The sequence below is a fragment of the Psammomys obesus genome, unplaced genomic scaffold (assembly GCF_907164565.1).
Source record: "Psammomys obesus unplaced genomic scaffold, mPsaObe1.curated_primary_1811, whole genome shotgun sequence".
Classification (NCBI taxonomy): Eukaryota; Metazoa; Chordata; class Mammalia; order Rodentia; family Muridae; genus Psammomys; species Psammomys obesus.
The window spans coordinates 3,261,688-3,275,416 of NW_026585687.1; the positions used below are offsets into that span (position 1 = coordinate 3,261,688).

Genomic DNA, 13,729 nt, shown 5'->3' on the forward strand with positions numbered 1-13,729 from the left:
TGTGTGTGTGTGTGTGTGTGTGTGTGTGTGTGTGTGTGTGTGTGTGTATGGTGTGTATGCGTGTATGTGTGTGCATGCATGTGGTATAGAGTGAGTTTATTTAGATCAGAGGACGAAGTTTTGGGAATTGGTTCTCTTCTTCACTGTTTGGATTCTAGGGACTGAACTCAGGTCATCAGGCTTGATACTAAATATCTTTACCCACTGACCCATCTTAATGGCTGTTTTCTAGAATATAACAGAACTAATCTTTAAGTACATTTTTTGTTGTTTTTGTTTTTTGGTGGGTTTTTTTTTTGTTTGTTTGTTTTTAGAAAAGCTTTTTTAAGTTTTTAAATTAAAATTGTACCCTAGTGACATGTGAATAATCTGGGAACTCAATCCAAAGGCAGGCTCTCCTGAGTTGTCTTGCTCTGGCCCTAGACACACACAAAGAGAGGCTAGGGGACCTGTGGGACAGTCAGGAAAGTAAAGGATGGGACCATCAAGTATCCACTCATCGGAGGCCAGCTAACTCTTCAGCTCTGCACACCTAGCTGGTGACAGGGTGACGAGTTTCAGGGCCACTCACAAGGCCACCACCAGGAGGGATGAAAACTGCCTACCAATAGACAGAAAAGTCCGTGGTTTGGACAGGACTCTTCTGGGACCACCTCTCTTGGCGGAGGAGGGGAGGGCTCCTAATAACTGGTGTGCCTTCTAATGGAGGCAGCACAGCCAGCTGGCTGCACACTCACTCTGTCTATGAGCACTCCTATTTCTCTTAACCAGGCAGAGGAAGGGGTACTGACAAGGATCATGAGCCATCCCCTGACCCCAATATGCCACATGTGCAGGCCCCATTCTCACCTATATTAACCTAAATTTATATTCATATATATTATGGTTATATATTAAAAAAAAAGAGGGAAAAAAACTTTCCTTCCTGAAGAACCCAAGTGGCTCAGGATGTTTATTGTCTTCCCACTCACAAAAATCCTCCTATAAAACTTTCCAGTGCCATCTTCAAGAACCCCTCCCCACCCTCTTGCATTTCCCCCCTTCCCAGCCCTCCTCTGTGTCTCCACAACCCTGGACTTCCCCCTGCTCCAGCCCAGTGCCATCCAGTCTCATCCCTAACCATTTACTGCTGCCATGGCTCTCTGCTGGGTACCCGCCTTTGATGCTCCAGGGGGCCACGTGGGCTGTGGGCTGTGGGTAGTGGAGATGAGGGAAAAAGTTGGGGGAAAAGGGCGAGATCCAGGGCATCTCATGGTTGGGTGGAGATGTAGCCCAAAAGGGGCTGAAGTTTATAGTGGAGGAGCAGGCCACAGCTGTCATGGAGCTGCAGCTGCTCTGCAGGCCCTCAGACCCATGAAGCTTGGATAACAAGGCCAGGGGCATTGCAGAAGTGTTGCTGGGCATACACATCATCTGCGGGTGGTGGTGATTGTTAGGAATGTTGCCTTCTTGGAAGAATGTGCTTAGGGCGGTGTTGAACTGGTAGTTCACTGCCTGCAGCAACTGTTGAGCCTGGTTGGCGGCAGCACGAACTGGTTGATCATGACCGGGTGCTGCAGCTCACTGGTTGATCATGATGGGGTATTCTCCCACGTGGCACCAGGGGACCTCCTAGGGCTCGAGCTCGAGCTCGCAGCTCCTCTCAGCTCCTCTCGCCGCCTGTGAACTCTGAGGCCAGCCTCAAACAGCGTGGGAGGGGGCCGCCGGGCCCAGCTTTGGGGGCGGGTGTGTGTGTGTGTGTGTGTGTGTGTGTCTGTCTGTCTTTGAGCCATCTATGCTGATTGGCCTATGCTCCACCCGCCTGACCACTGGCTCCCACAAAGACCTTGTTTATTTTTTTGCAGTTAACCTGTTATTTCTAATGTTGCATTATTTGAATAGAACACTCTCTCCAGACTAATTTTAAAATTTCATTGTTAAGCCATGGATTAACAGTGACTGAAGATGAGCACTTTTTTTTTTAGTTTTCTTTTTTAAATTTATTTATTTATTCACTTTTCATCCCTATCACAACCCCTCCCTCTTCTCCTGGTCCCATACTCCCACCCATATGATTACGTTATTATGTAAGATTATGAAGGTTATAAAGAATTTGTAACATTTTCTACATTCTCTGTCAAGTTCTGTATGCATATACACCTGTATACAAATAGGCAGTTCTGTTGTTTCAGCATTAATTGGATCATTTTATAGTTTATTCGGTAGTTTTTAAATATCTAACTATGTTCCCCAGATCTTTGTTCATATCTTTTTGTTGTTGTTGTTTTTTGAAACAGGGTTTTTCTGTATAGGCTTGGCTATTTGACTGTCCTGGACTTACTTTATAGACCAGGCTGGCCTCAGTTCGTCTGCCTCTGCCTCTTTAAGTGCTGGGATTGCAGGTATCTGCCAATGCGCCCAGTGTTTGTTCATATCTTAGCATACAAAATTATTTCATTCCTTCTCGACTGCTATGTGGAATTCTCTAGTATGGATGGATCATAATTTATGTTATCATTCCCTAGTGGCAGACATTTAGGCAGTTTTGAGTTTTTTCATTTCTGTAAACAGGCAATAATAAATGTCCTTGACATATTTGGACATGAAAGAGTCTGCTTAGAATATAGCTAAAAGTTGATTTTTTTGCAGAGCAGATGATGTGCACAGTTTGATGGATGCTGTCTCCATGACGACAGTGTCGTTCTACACATGCAAACAGTGCAGAAAATTGCTGCGGCTGGAAAGATGCCGCAGCCATTTAGAGAACTAGCTGCTCTTTCAGAGGGTTCCAACGCTCACATGGTGGCTCACAACCATCTTTATCCCCAGTTGCAGGGCATTCAGCACACTCTTCTGGCCTCTGTGAGCACCAGGCACAGGTACAATGTGTGTATGCACACAGATAAAACATTCATAAGACAAAAATAAATAACTTAGGGAAGAAGACTCTCAGGGCTGGAGAAATGACTCAGCGGTTAAGAGTAGTGGCTACTCTTCCAGAGGACCCAGGTTCATTTCCCAGCACCCACATGGCGGCTCACAACCTCTGTAACTCCAATTCAAGGAGATCTGATACCCTCGCACAGATATACATGCAGTCAGAAACACTTAGCACATAAAATTAAAATAAATAATTTATTGAAAAATAAAAAGGAGAATGCTTACTTCTCCCCATGATCACTGGACATTTTCAGTCTTAAAATGTAAACCTCTGGCAGATTAAAACTAACGGCTCATAGCCAGGCGCAAAAGTACATGCCTATAATCCCAACACTCAGGAAGGCAGATCTCTGTGAGTTCAAGGCCAGCCTGGTCTATAGAATGAGTTCTAGGATAGCCAAGGCTACACAGAGAAACCCTGTCTCAGAAAGAAAGAAAGGAAGAAAGAAAGAAAGAAAGAAGGAAGGAAGGAAGGAAGGAAGGAAGGAAGGAAGGAAGGAAGGAAGGAAGGAAGGAGTGAACAAACAACAACAACAAAATAATGGCTCTTGAGAGTTGAAGAGATGGTTCAGAGGTTAAGAGCACTGACTACTCTTCCAGAGGTCCTAAGTTCAATTCCCAGCAACCACATGGTGGCTCACAACCATCTAGAATGTGATCTAATGCCCTCCTCTGGCCTGCAGGCACACATGCAGACAGAACACTGTGGACATAATAAATAAATAAATCTTAAAAAAATAGTGGCTCTTTACTCTTGGCTCAGCTTTCTTTTCAGTGCTCAATATTACTTTCTGAAACTGAGTTGATTTTCTTCACATAGGTTGGCATTACTAAGGTGTTTGCTGAAGTTCTACCTTCCCATAAAGTTGCTAAGGTGAAACAGCTTCAAGAGGAAGGAAAACGTGTAGCAATGGTAGGAGATGGAATCAATGATTCTCCGGCTCTGGCAATGGCAAATGTGGGAATTGCCATTGGCACAGGCACAGACGTAGCCATTGAAGCAGCTGACGTGGTTTTAATAAGGGTAAGTCCCGGAGTTCCAGTGGTGCAGTCCATTAGCAGGCAGTACTTACACACTAAGAGGAGGTACTGTGGTCTGAGATGTGAGGAGTGGGAGACTGCCTGATATGGTTCATGGTAGTGCTATAAACATACTGTGTAGTGGTCTTGCCCCAAATCCCGTGTTCCTAGCTGTGAGGACTGAGAAAGTCAGGAGTGGGGGTAAGGCTACTCTAACTACTTATTCACTGACCTTCTCAGGCCAGCAATACAAATGAGAATCCCAAGCTTCTGATGCGAAAGTAAGATTTATCAATAAGATAAATATCTGCTACAGTAGTCACTGACATTATTGAAATATTCAGTCCTTATACTAGCCCAGAACCCTAAAAGCATTTTCAGAATCCTTATTTTTTTTTTCCTCAAAAACCTCTTCCAACCTTGACTCGAGGCTTCAAAATCTTGGAAATCTGTACTTAATTCACAGTATATCCCAAGACGTACAGAATTCCTGTTGTACACAGTGACAAGGAGAGAAATGCCCAGCAGAGTTAGCATCTCACTAATATCACCAATCTCTCTCCACAGAATGACCTTTTGGATGTTGTGGCGAGTATCGACTTGTCAAGGAAGACAGTCAAGAGGATTCGAATCAATTTTGTCTTTGCTCTAATTTATAATCTGGTTGGAATTCCCATTGCTGCTGGTATGTGACTCTTTACAGGTTTTCCTTTTGTGGTTAAAGTCATTAGAAACATATCATATTGAAAGAATTAGGCATACTATTTTTAGTTTTGACCTTAGTTTTTACGTATACCTTGCTACTGTAGTAAAAGGAAATGTTAAAACCAGTAATGTTCAATAAAGTTCATGATAGCCCAAGAATTTATAAATGTTTTGATACTTTTAAATTCTTCCCTCCAATGTTATGATTTGAATGATTTCACACCTAAGTAAACTTTGAAAAAAATGGTACAGAAAATCTGTGCTTACACACAGGCATACATACATATAATTAAAATTAAAATAACTCTTTTCTTAAAAAAGAAAATATATGTACTCATCACCTAAACTAATTGCTATTTTGTTACCTTGCTTTAAATCTTTCTCCATCTACATATATGTGTGTGTATATATATGTAATACATACATATATATATATAATTTTTTTTGCCAAGCAGAAAAAATTTATGTATAATTTTACTTCCTAAATAGAACCACTATTACTGTCTTAAATTTTCTTCCACTTATTTTGACTTTGCATCAGTTTGGTCTTGTGACGTATTAATAAGTTACCTGTTTTTCATGTAATTTCCTGTTTTTCTATTGTAGTTGGCAGGTATTTTTTTAAGACTAAGAGACCAAGTGACAGAGTGATTATAGGAATATGAATAATAAACAATAACACAATTAGCCGGGCACTGTGGTGCACGCTTGTAATCCCAGAACTCAAGGAGGCAGAGGCAGGCAGATCTCTGTGAGTTCGAGGTCAACCTGTTCTACAGAGTGAGTTCAGGACAGCCAAGGCTACACAGAAAAATCCCTGTCTTGAAAAACAAACCAACCAAACCAACAAACAGAAAACAATAACACAATTGTTTAATAATCACCCGTGACTCCCCTAAATGTAGAATTTGGTAGGTATTAATAATATCAAGAGATAAAATTCTCAGAGCCTAATAAAAAGGAGAAAACAGTGACAAGTAGTCATCCCTTTCTCCTTATTCTCTCTGGCTTGAAATATAAACTAACTACAGAGTTGTTTAACACAAGGGTACATAAATGCTGAGATGACAATCAAAAGAAAATCTATGTCCAGTAAGATTAACTCATGCAGCAAACGATTTTTTAAAAATCATATTAGTAATTGATGATTACTTCAAGAAAAGCAGAAAAATCCAGGTAAGCCTATAAAATTAAAAGTTGAAATCTATATTTTATATACACATATGAACAAGTATTAAAATGTCTATTGAAATCCAGTGTGTTTGGACATAGTGGCTCACATCTATAGTCCCAGCATTTGGGAGGCAATAGCAGGAGGATAGCAACAAGTTTAAGGCTAGCCTGGCCTTGAACATGTTCCAGGTGTCAGGGCTGGACATTGTCTCAAAAAACGTAGATTGATAGATGGGTACATAGACAGGCAGATTTAAATTCTTAACTTCAAACAAAAACATTTGCCCACATATGGTACTCTGTGCCTAATTTAATCCCAGCACTTATACAGATCTCTGTGAATCTGAGACCAGATAGGGCTCCATAGTGAGACCCTGTCTCAAAAAAAGAAAGTATGCAGAGAAAAAGAAAGAAAAGAAAAAGCAAGTGTGTGTGAGTTAGTAGGGCATGACCTTCGGTACACTAGAGAACTGAAGAATATCCATCTACAGCTATCAGGACAAAGCAGTTTCTCCCCTGGGATGCACCCTGGGGAAACTCTTAAACATGAATACAGGATTCCCTGCACTCTGCCCAAAGTTTGGCTATGAGTCTCAGTATCTGCTTTAATACCCCGCTAGGTAGAGTCTTTCAGAGGCCCTCTGTGGGAGGATCCTGTCCTGTTTCTTGTTTTTTCCCTCTTCTGATGTCCATCCCATTTGCCTTTCTGAGTGAGGATTGCTTGTCTTAACCCAGGGTCTTCCTCCTTGCTTAGCTTCTTTAGGTGTACAGATTTTAGTATGTTTATCCTATATTATATGTCTAGTATCCACTTATAAGTGAGTATATACCATGTGTGTCTTTCTGCGTCTGGGATACCTCACTCTGGATGATCTTTTCTAGATCCTACCATTTGCCTGCAAATTTCATGATTTCTTTGTTCTTAATTGCTGAGTACTATTCCATTGTACTTTGGGCAGAGTGCAGGGAATCTTATGAAAGAAAAGGGAGATAGAAAGACCTGGAGGGGACTAGAGGTCCACAAAGAGAGCAGAAGAACCAAGAAATCTGGGCCCAGGGGTCTTTTCTGAGACTGTTTCTCCAACCAAGGACCATGCATGGAGATAACCTAGAACCCCTGCACAGATGTAGCCCATGGCAGCTCAGTAGGTTCCTTAGTAAGGGAAACAGGGACTGTCTCTGACATGAACTCAGTGGCTGGTTCTTTGATCACCTTCCCCTGATTGGGGAGCAGCCTTACCAGGCCACAGAGGAGGACAATGCAGCCAGTCGTGATGAGACCTGATAAACTAGGGTCAAATGGAAGGGAAGGAGGACCTCCCTTATCAGTGGACTTGGAGAGGGACATGGGAGGAGATGAAGGAGAGAGGGTGGGATTGGAAGGGAATAACGGAGGCGGCTACAGCTGGGATACAAAGTGAATAAACTGTAATTAATATTTAAAATTTTAAATTAAAATTAAAAAAACATGAATACAGGAAATATACACAAGAATATTTATGGAAGCACTCTACTAAGGGAATATTGACAGCGACACAAATCTCCACAACCAAGAGGATAAAATGCTGAAGAAATGATAAAATAAATTGTGCATATGTTAAAAATGTGTTGATAATTCATTTAGTCCTGCCTATTCTAATTCAAACTTGTTTCCAGGTGTTTTTCTGCCCATCGGTTTGGTTTTACAACCCTGGATGGGATCTGCAGCAATGGCTGCGTCATCTGTTTCTGTAGTACTTTCTTCCCTCTTCCTCAAACTGTAAGTGTGATGCCTTGCTCTTATTGGTATTTTATATGCTTTCTAACATCCAGCTTTTATTAGTAGGTTTGATTCTTGTACTGATGAGGTATGCTAAAATAATTGTATCTGTGTGTATGTGTGTGTGTGTGTGTGTGTGTGTGTGTGTGTGTACTCATAGGTATGTATATGTATATACATGTGCATAGAGGTCAGTATTGGGTGTCTTCTATTTTTCTTTACATTATATTTTGGGGTAAATTCTCTTACTGAACCAAGAGTTCACCAGTTAAGCTAGACTAGACACAAGCCCCTGGGCTCCTCCTGTTTCATCTCCTTAGGAATAGGAATAGGAGCGCAGGTGCAGGCCACCACACTCAGCTTTTGTGTGGGTGCTGGGGATCCTAACTCGGGTTCTCCTTCTTGTAGAGCAAGCACATTATTCATTGAGCCATCTTCACAGCCTCCTAAACAAATTTTAAGAGCTATTAGGCAGTAACTGATAAATATCAGCAAGCTATGTGTGAGGGTACCCACTTGTAATGCAAGCACTCGGAGGAAGGGGCGAGAGAGTCAAACAGTCCAAGCTTGTAGCTTGACTAAGCTATGTAGTCAAGACCCTGTCTCAAACCAAAAAGAAAGGCTAAGTAGTTACCATTTTATGTAGTGTATTCATTACAGACATAAGCCCAAAGTAGGGTCCAGTGTCATATGCTGGCTTTTAGAAGTGGGACTTTGAATTGTGTGACGGCATGAAGTTCATTCCAAGCCGCTTTCCCAGCAGTAGCCATCTTTGCACATCTTATAATGAGCCAATCTTTTTGTTTCTACACACAACAAGCATCTAGTTAACACTTGGTTGCTTTAAACTTAACATCCAGTTACAGAAAACCGACTTACGACAATTATGAGTTGCGTGCTCGGAGCCACCCAGGACAGAGGAGTCCTTCAGAAATCAGCGTTCACGTTGGAATAAATGATGCCTCCAGAAATTCTCCGAGACTGGGTTTGCTAGACCGGATTGTCAATTACAGCAGAGCCTCCATAAACTCACTACTGTCGGACAAACGCTCCCTGAACAGTGTTGTTACTAGTGAACCTGACAAGCACTCACTTCTGGTGGGAGACTTCCAGGAAGATGACGACACCACAGTGTAAAAGGCCTCAGCGGATGCTGCTAGTTGAAGTTCATGTGCACTGACATGGCACTTACGTTGTTGTGGAAGGATCTTATGTCAGTTCCATGCCCTTATGTTCAGGATTTTATCTTAGTTATATTGGTTAATATCTTTCTCAGGGCAGGAGCTCTGAACCTGGCATTATCCAAAATGAATTCCAGCAGTTTTTGTTTTAAGGGATACAGAGGGTAGAGCACCGAATTTAAAACAAGCTCTATAGTTAGAGGTTGGTAACTTGTTGGTAATAGAGCAGACCATTTTTTATTTGACCAAAAAAAAAAAAAACAAAAATAAAAGTGCCCAAAGACAGGATGATTTAAAAATGTGAAGAATTGAGAGCACGACCTTGAAAATTTTCTTGAGCCTCTATCCTTGCCTCTTTGGGGAGCAACGGCTTTCAAAGCACTGTACAAAGCATATAGTTAAAAAGGAAAACAGTTGCAACTGTTTTAAAATAGACGTGCCTTATTTATTGTAGGCTTGCTTTCACCTCATTAACCCCTGCGTCCTTGTCCTGTAGTTCCTAAGAGCCTCTAGGATGGCTTTTATCACCTTCTTTCAAGTCAGCCAAGTTTTGGTGGTTTTTTTTTTTTTTCCTTGACTAAAAATAACTGAAAGCAATCACTTGGAATGAGTCAGGAGAATTATAAGATCAAAGCCAGCCTGGCCTGTACACACTTGAGACTCTGTCTTGAAACCTTTTTGTAACTGACGGCTCCTTTGAAATCTTGCTCTTCTTATGTTGTGTGGTTCAGAAGACAGGAAGGGTCTACAGGGTTGTCTACTCTTCCATTTCTCCAGTGTTGTCGAAATTCTCAATTCAGTTTCCCCAGGCCTGTGCCAGCTTTCAGTTCTCTTACGGAGTCCAGCTTTGTTCGTAGTGGAGTCTGTCCATCAGTCCCAGTCTAGAAACTTAACAGTTGAGCCTCTGTCCCTGAAAAAGTCTTTTATGATTAAAACTAATATGTTAACATATTTAGGCATATAAAAGTACCTGGACTAACTAAATTCATCCTTTGGAATACAATCACTTGGCTGGTATATTATAATTTAATAAAATTTTAGTTACCTCTTCTGTTTTAGATAACTTATCAGAGTGACTAGGTGATACCTTATAGTTAAATATATTTTCCTTTGTTTAAAACATTTGTGCTTATAAACAAACTCCAAATCTTTTATTTGCATGCCACACTTAAAGCCAATAGCACAATCCCTAAAATAGATGATTTATCCTCTGAAAATGTTCTTTTCTCCTTTTCAAGTCAGTATCAAATACAAAAGTCATTTTTATATTAGCAAGTATAACATGAAATAGAGAATGGGGTTTTTCCATTCTATGCCCTTTCTCTCTTATTCCTTTATATCCCACACCCAAAATTGTTTATGTTCGTCAACACTGTCTTTCCAAATTTGGAAAAGACCTGAGTTCTATCTTGGCTATCTTAGAGAGGTGAAACTTTTGATGAAGGTGCTATTAATTTGGAAAGGCAAACCTGTTTTAATAGAGTATTAGTGTATACATTTAAGCTCTAGTTTAAATCACTGTCTATGCCTCCTTAAGAGTTTGAGTTTGAGTATTTGTTTCTTCGTTCTAGCAGCCCATTTGAACATAACTTGACTTCCAGACGAAACACCTAATCCTAGAGAGGTATAACAGGTTTTTTCTTGTTCTGGATCCACATTGAGAATAGAAGTCCTCCGGCCCTCAGCCTCACTCCTTCTGTTCTGCATGTGTTAATTGAGTCCTCCCGTTGCCTCCACATCATGTCACTACTCGAAAAGAACATGTTTGAGAGAAGCGTTATTCCGAGGAGAGGGCTCCCATTTAGAGAAGGGATCAAGCACATTGCTTTCAGTTGGCCACTAGCTTTAAGTAATGAGTTACTGCTGAGAGAGAGAGAGAGAGAGAGAGAGAGAGAGAGAGAGAGAGAGAAAGAACACATACAGAATGAAAACGGATTTCTATTTGTATCTGTTTTGAGGTTCTTTATACTTTCTTTACCACTCCCCTGTACTCACTCAGCAACCATTCTCTCTGTCAAAAGGCACCATGGACATTTGGTTGTCCAGTGCTAATTCAGATTCAGCTAGGAGGCAATTTTAACGTAAATATCCAAAGATGCCTTTTGACTTTAAAGATTAAAACGTAAACAGACTATTTGCTATTGTAGTTTTAAAAGTATAGTTGTCAGGTGTGAAATAGAATTGTTGCTTTTCCTACTTTAGTATCAACATTTTAGGAAGTTAAATTTGATGCCTTATGATCAAATAATTTTATATTATGCTTTAATTTTTTTTAAAAAATTATTCTTCATTCAAATATAGACAATGCTTGAAATAGCACTATAGACAAGATGTTTCCAAAAATGTGAGTATGTCTATCTTTTCTGTACACAGCTTAAAATCAAAAAGGTGTAGTAGAGGATTTTTCCATTAGTTTTAGATTCTGTTTTAAAGTTATTTTTCTTAATATTTATTTTACTCTACATTATTATTTTCTTTGGATGAGGCATCTGGTTACAGGTTCTTTTTTCATTATTATTAAATACATTCCTGATATCACTCATTTGGGTTATTTTGTTTTCTGAATTAAAAAAAAATATTTCTTTACCAAATATAAAAATGCAGATTTATACCAAATTGCCAACTTTTCACTGACTTTCTTAAGTCCTTTAGTTTGGTATGAGTAACCAGATAAAACACAAAGCATGAATTCTTAGTCGCAATCACATGAGCTTCTTTTATTGATGTTGATGATAAATGCCTTTTGTAGCCAGAACCAGGCGTCTCAACCTTGTGTTTTTAAAGAAATGTTTAACCTTGTATTGTAAAACTTTGGTTAGATCCAAAACAGGAGCGGACAACTTTGTGCAATATTTGTTTGCTGTGGTCTAGTTTGTTTTTTCTCATGTGCATGTAATTGATATTTCTGCCAAAGATGTGCCTTCAACTTTATAATTATAGTGTTGTAAAAAAAAAAAATCTGTTGTCATGTCTCACTGTGTTAAATCCTCTGGCCCCCTCTACCCTCTACCAACAGTTCCACAGTATGCTCGAAGTGTTGTTTGGGGTTCTTTGGCTGTTGTTTCAACTGTAAATCCATGCTATACAAGGATCAGAGGTAGTAGTACACATTCAGGTAGGGGGACACAAATCTGTTGTCCTTCAGGTCCTACTCACTAGCTGCTATCACTTAGTGAGAACAAGAAACAAAGCAATATGCACGTTCTCTTCTTTGTAGTGTGTCTAATAAATTCTTGATACAGTATCTACCCTAAATTAGCCTTTCTTGATTTGGGGGAGTCCTGGGCGCTGTGTATATCCCAGTTATTGCATGGGATTTTTTTCTGGGGAAATGAGACTAAATGTCTACTTAACCCAGATAGGGCACTAACAACAGAGCAAAGTGACTCCACCCAAGACCAGCGTGGTGAGCCAGAGGTGTTGCTGGACTTCGTGACAGGAGCATAGGTGACCCCAGAACAGCTGAATTATTGAAAGTCTCAGCAAATCTATGGGTTAGTTCAATCAGAAGAGAAAAGCTGGCCAGCAGGATGGACTTATCGAGATTTTACCCTTATGTTCCCTTTTCCCATCCCTTTTCCACCTGGTTCAAAAGGCAATACAGTGAGAGCAGCAGTGCAGTCAATGAGGTTTCAAAACCTTCCAGATTTACCAAAGCGGAAGGAGCCTTTGTGCTGGGAATGCTAGATTAACACATCAAAGCTCTTCATAGAAATGAGGATAGAGACTGAGACGTAGAGTTGTCTCCCTGCTTTGAGTAGCACCTGCCAGCCTTGTTGTGAAGTTTTATCTTTCAGTGTATGGATGTATCACCCTCTGTGCTCCTCAGCTGTCCAAGGATGATCTATAAACTGAAGTGCTGTCCTCACCTAGTTAAAATCCCCAATTTCTTTCTTGCCAAGTATAACCACCAAGTATAACAGAAAAACTGAGGTTAACTTATCCATTGTAAAGGACCAACGCCTTTTCGAGCTTGCAGAGGTGTTTGTAACTCATTTAAAAAGCATGGTCTAAAATCCAAATGACTATAGCAACTGAAATAACAAGCAGGCCATGTATGTAGAGGTTATTTGGAGCTGATATGCTGGGCATGATGGCTCATACCTGTTATTACAACACTCAGGAGGCAGAGGTAGGAGGGCTGTCGTTTCATTGAGTAGCTGAAGGTACATGCTGAGTTCTAAGCAAGCTTGGGCTACACTGTAAGATCTTGTTTTATTTCATTTTTATACATAATTTTTAAATATTCAATTCATTTAATTTACATCCCAAGGATGCCCCCTCCCTCCTCTACTCCCGGTCTCCCCTTTTCTTCTTCTCTCCCTTTACCACTAAAAAAGTGGAACCCTCCTCCCTCCCATATCAATGCTCCCCATCACATCAAGACAGCATTTCTTCATCCCCTGAGCCAGTCAAGGTAGCCCTGCCAGGGAGTAATGATCCAAAAGCAGGCAATAGAGTCCATGTTAGAAACATCTACCCCCTCCACTCACCAGGTGCCCTACATAAAGACCAAGCCACCCATGGGTAATGTAGGGAACCTAGGGCCAGACCATACGTGCTCCTTAGTTGATGTCTTACCATCTGTAAGCTCCCCTGGGTCTGTGTTAGTTGTCTCTGTTGGTCTTCTTGTGTGGTTCCTGTCCCCTCCAGGTCCTTCCATCTTTCTTCCAACACTTCCACAGGACCCCCAGAGCTCTGTACCATGCTTGGCTGCAAGTCCCAACATCCATCTCAATCCAATTCTGGCTGAGCTTCCCAGATGACAGTCAAGTTAGGCTCTTGTGTGCAAGCATAGCAGAGCAACATTAACATTGTCAGGGGAAGGCTCTCTTCTGTGGGGTGGGTCTCGGGTTGGGCCAATCATTGGTTGGGCATACCCTCAATTTCTGTTGCCGCTTTATCCCTGCTCTTGTAGGCAGGATAATTTTTGGATCAAAGTTTTTGTGGGTGGTTCCTAAGATCTTGTTTT

General features: G+C 40.8%; 1 protein-coding gene and 1 pseudogene across 3 annotated transcripts in view; one reads left to right on the forward strand and one right to left on the reverse strand.

Annotated features, from left to right (window-relative positions):
- Positions 1–11,938, forward strand: part of Atp7a (ATPase copper transporting alpha) — a 132,124-nt gene extending 120,186 nt beyond the window's left edge. For all 3 annotated transcript variants that reach the window (XM_055592619.1, XM_055592637.1, XM_055592628.1), the window contains exons 20-23: positions 3,740–3,943; positions 4,507–4,624; positions 7,474–7,576; positions 8,437–11,938. In XM_055592619.1, coding sequence (XP_055448594.1) covers positions 3,740–3,943; positions 4,507–4,624; positions 7,474–7,576; positions 8,437–8,713 — 702 coding nt within the window. In that variant the 3' untranslated portion in view covers positions 8,714–11,938. The remainder of the gene's footprint in view (positions 1–3,739; positions 3,944–4,506; positions 4,625–7,473; positions 7,577–8,436) is intronic.
- Positions 1,116–1,571, reverse strand: LOC129665403 (UBA-like domain-containing protein 2; annotated as a pseudogene).
- Positions 11,939–13,729: the final 1,791 nt, after the last annotated feature.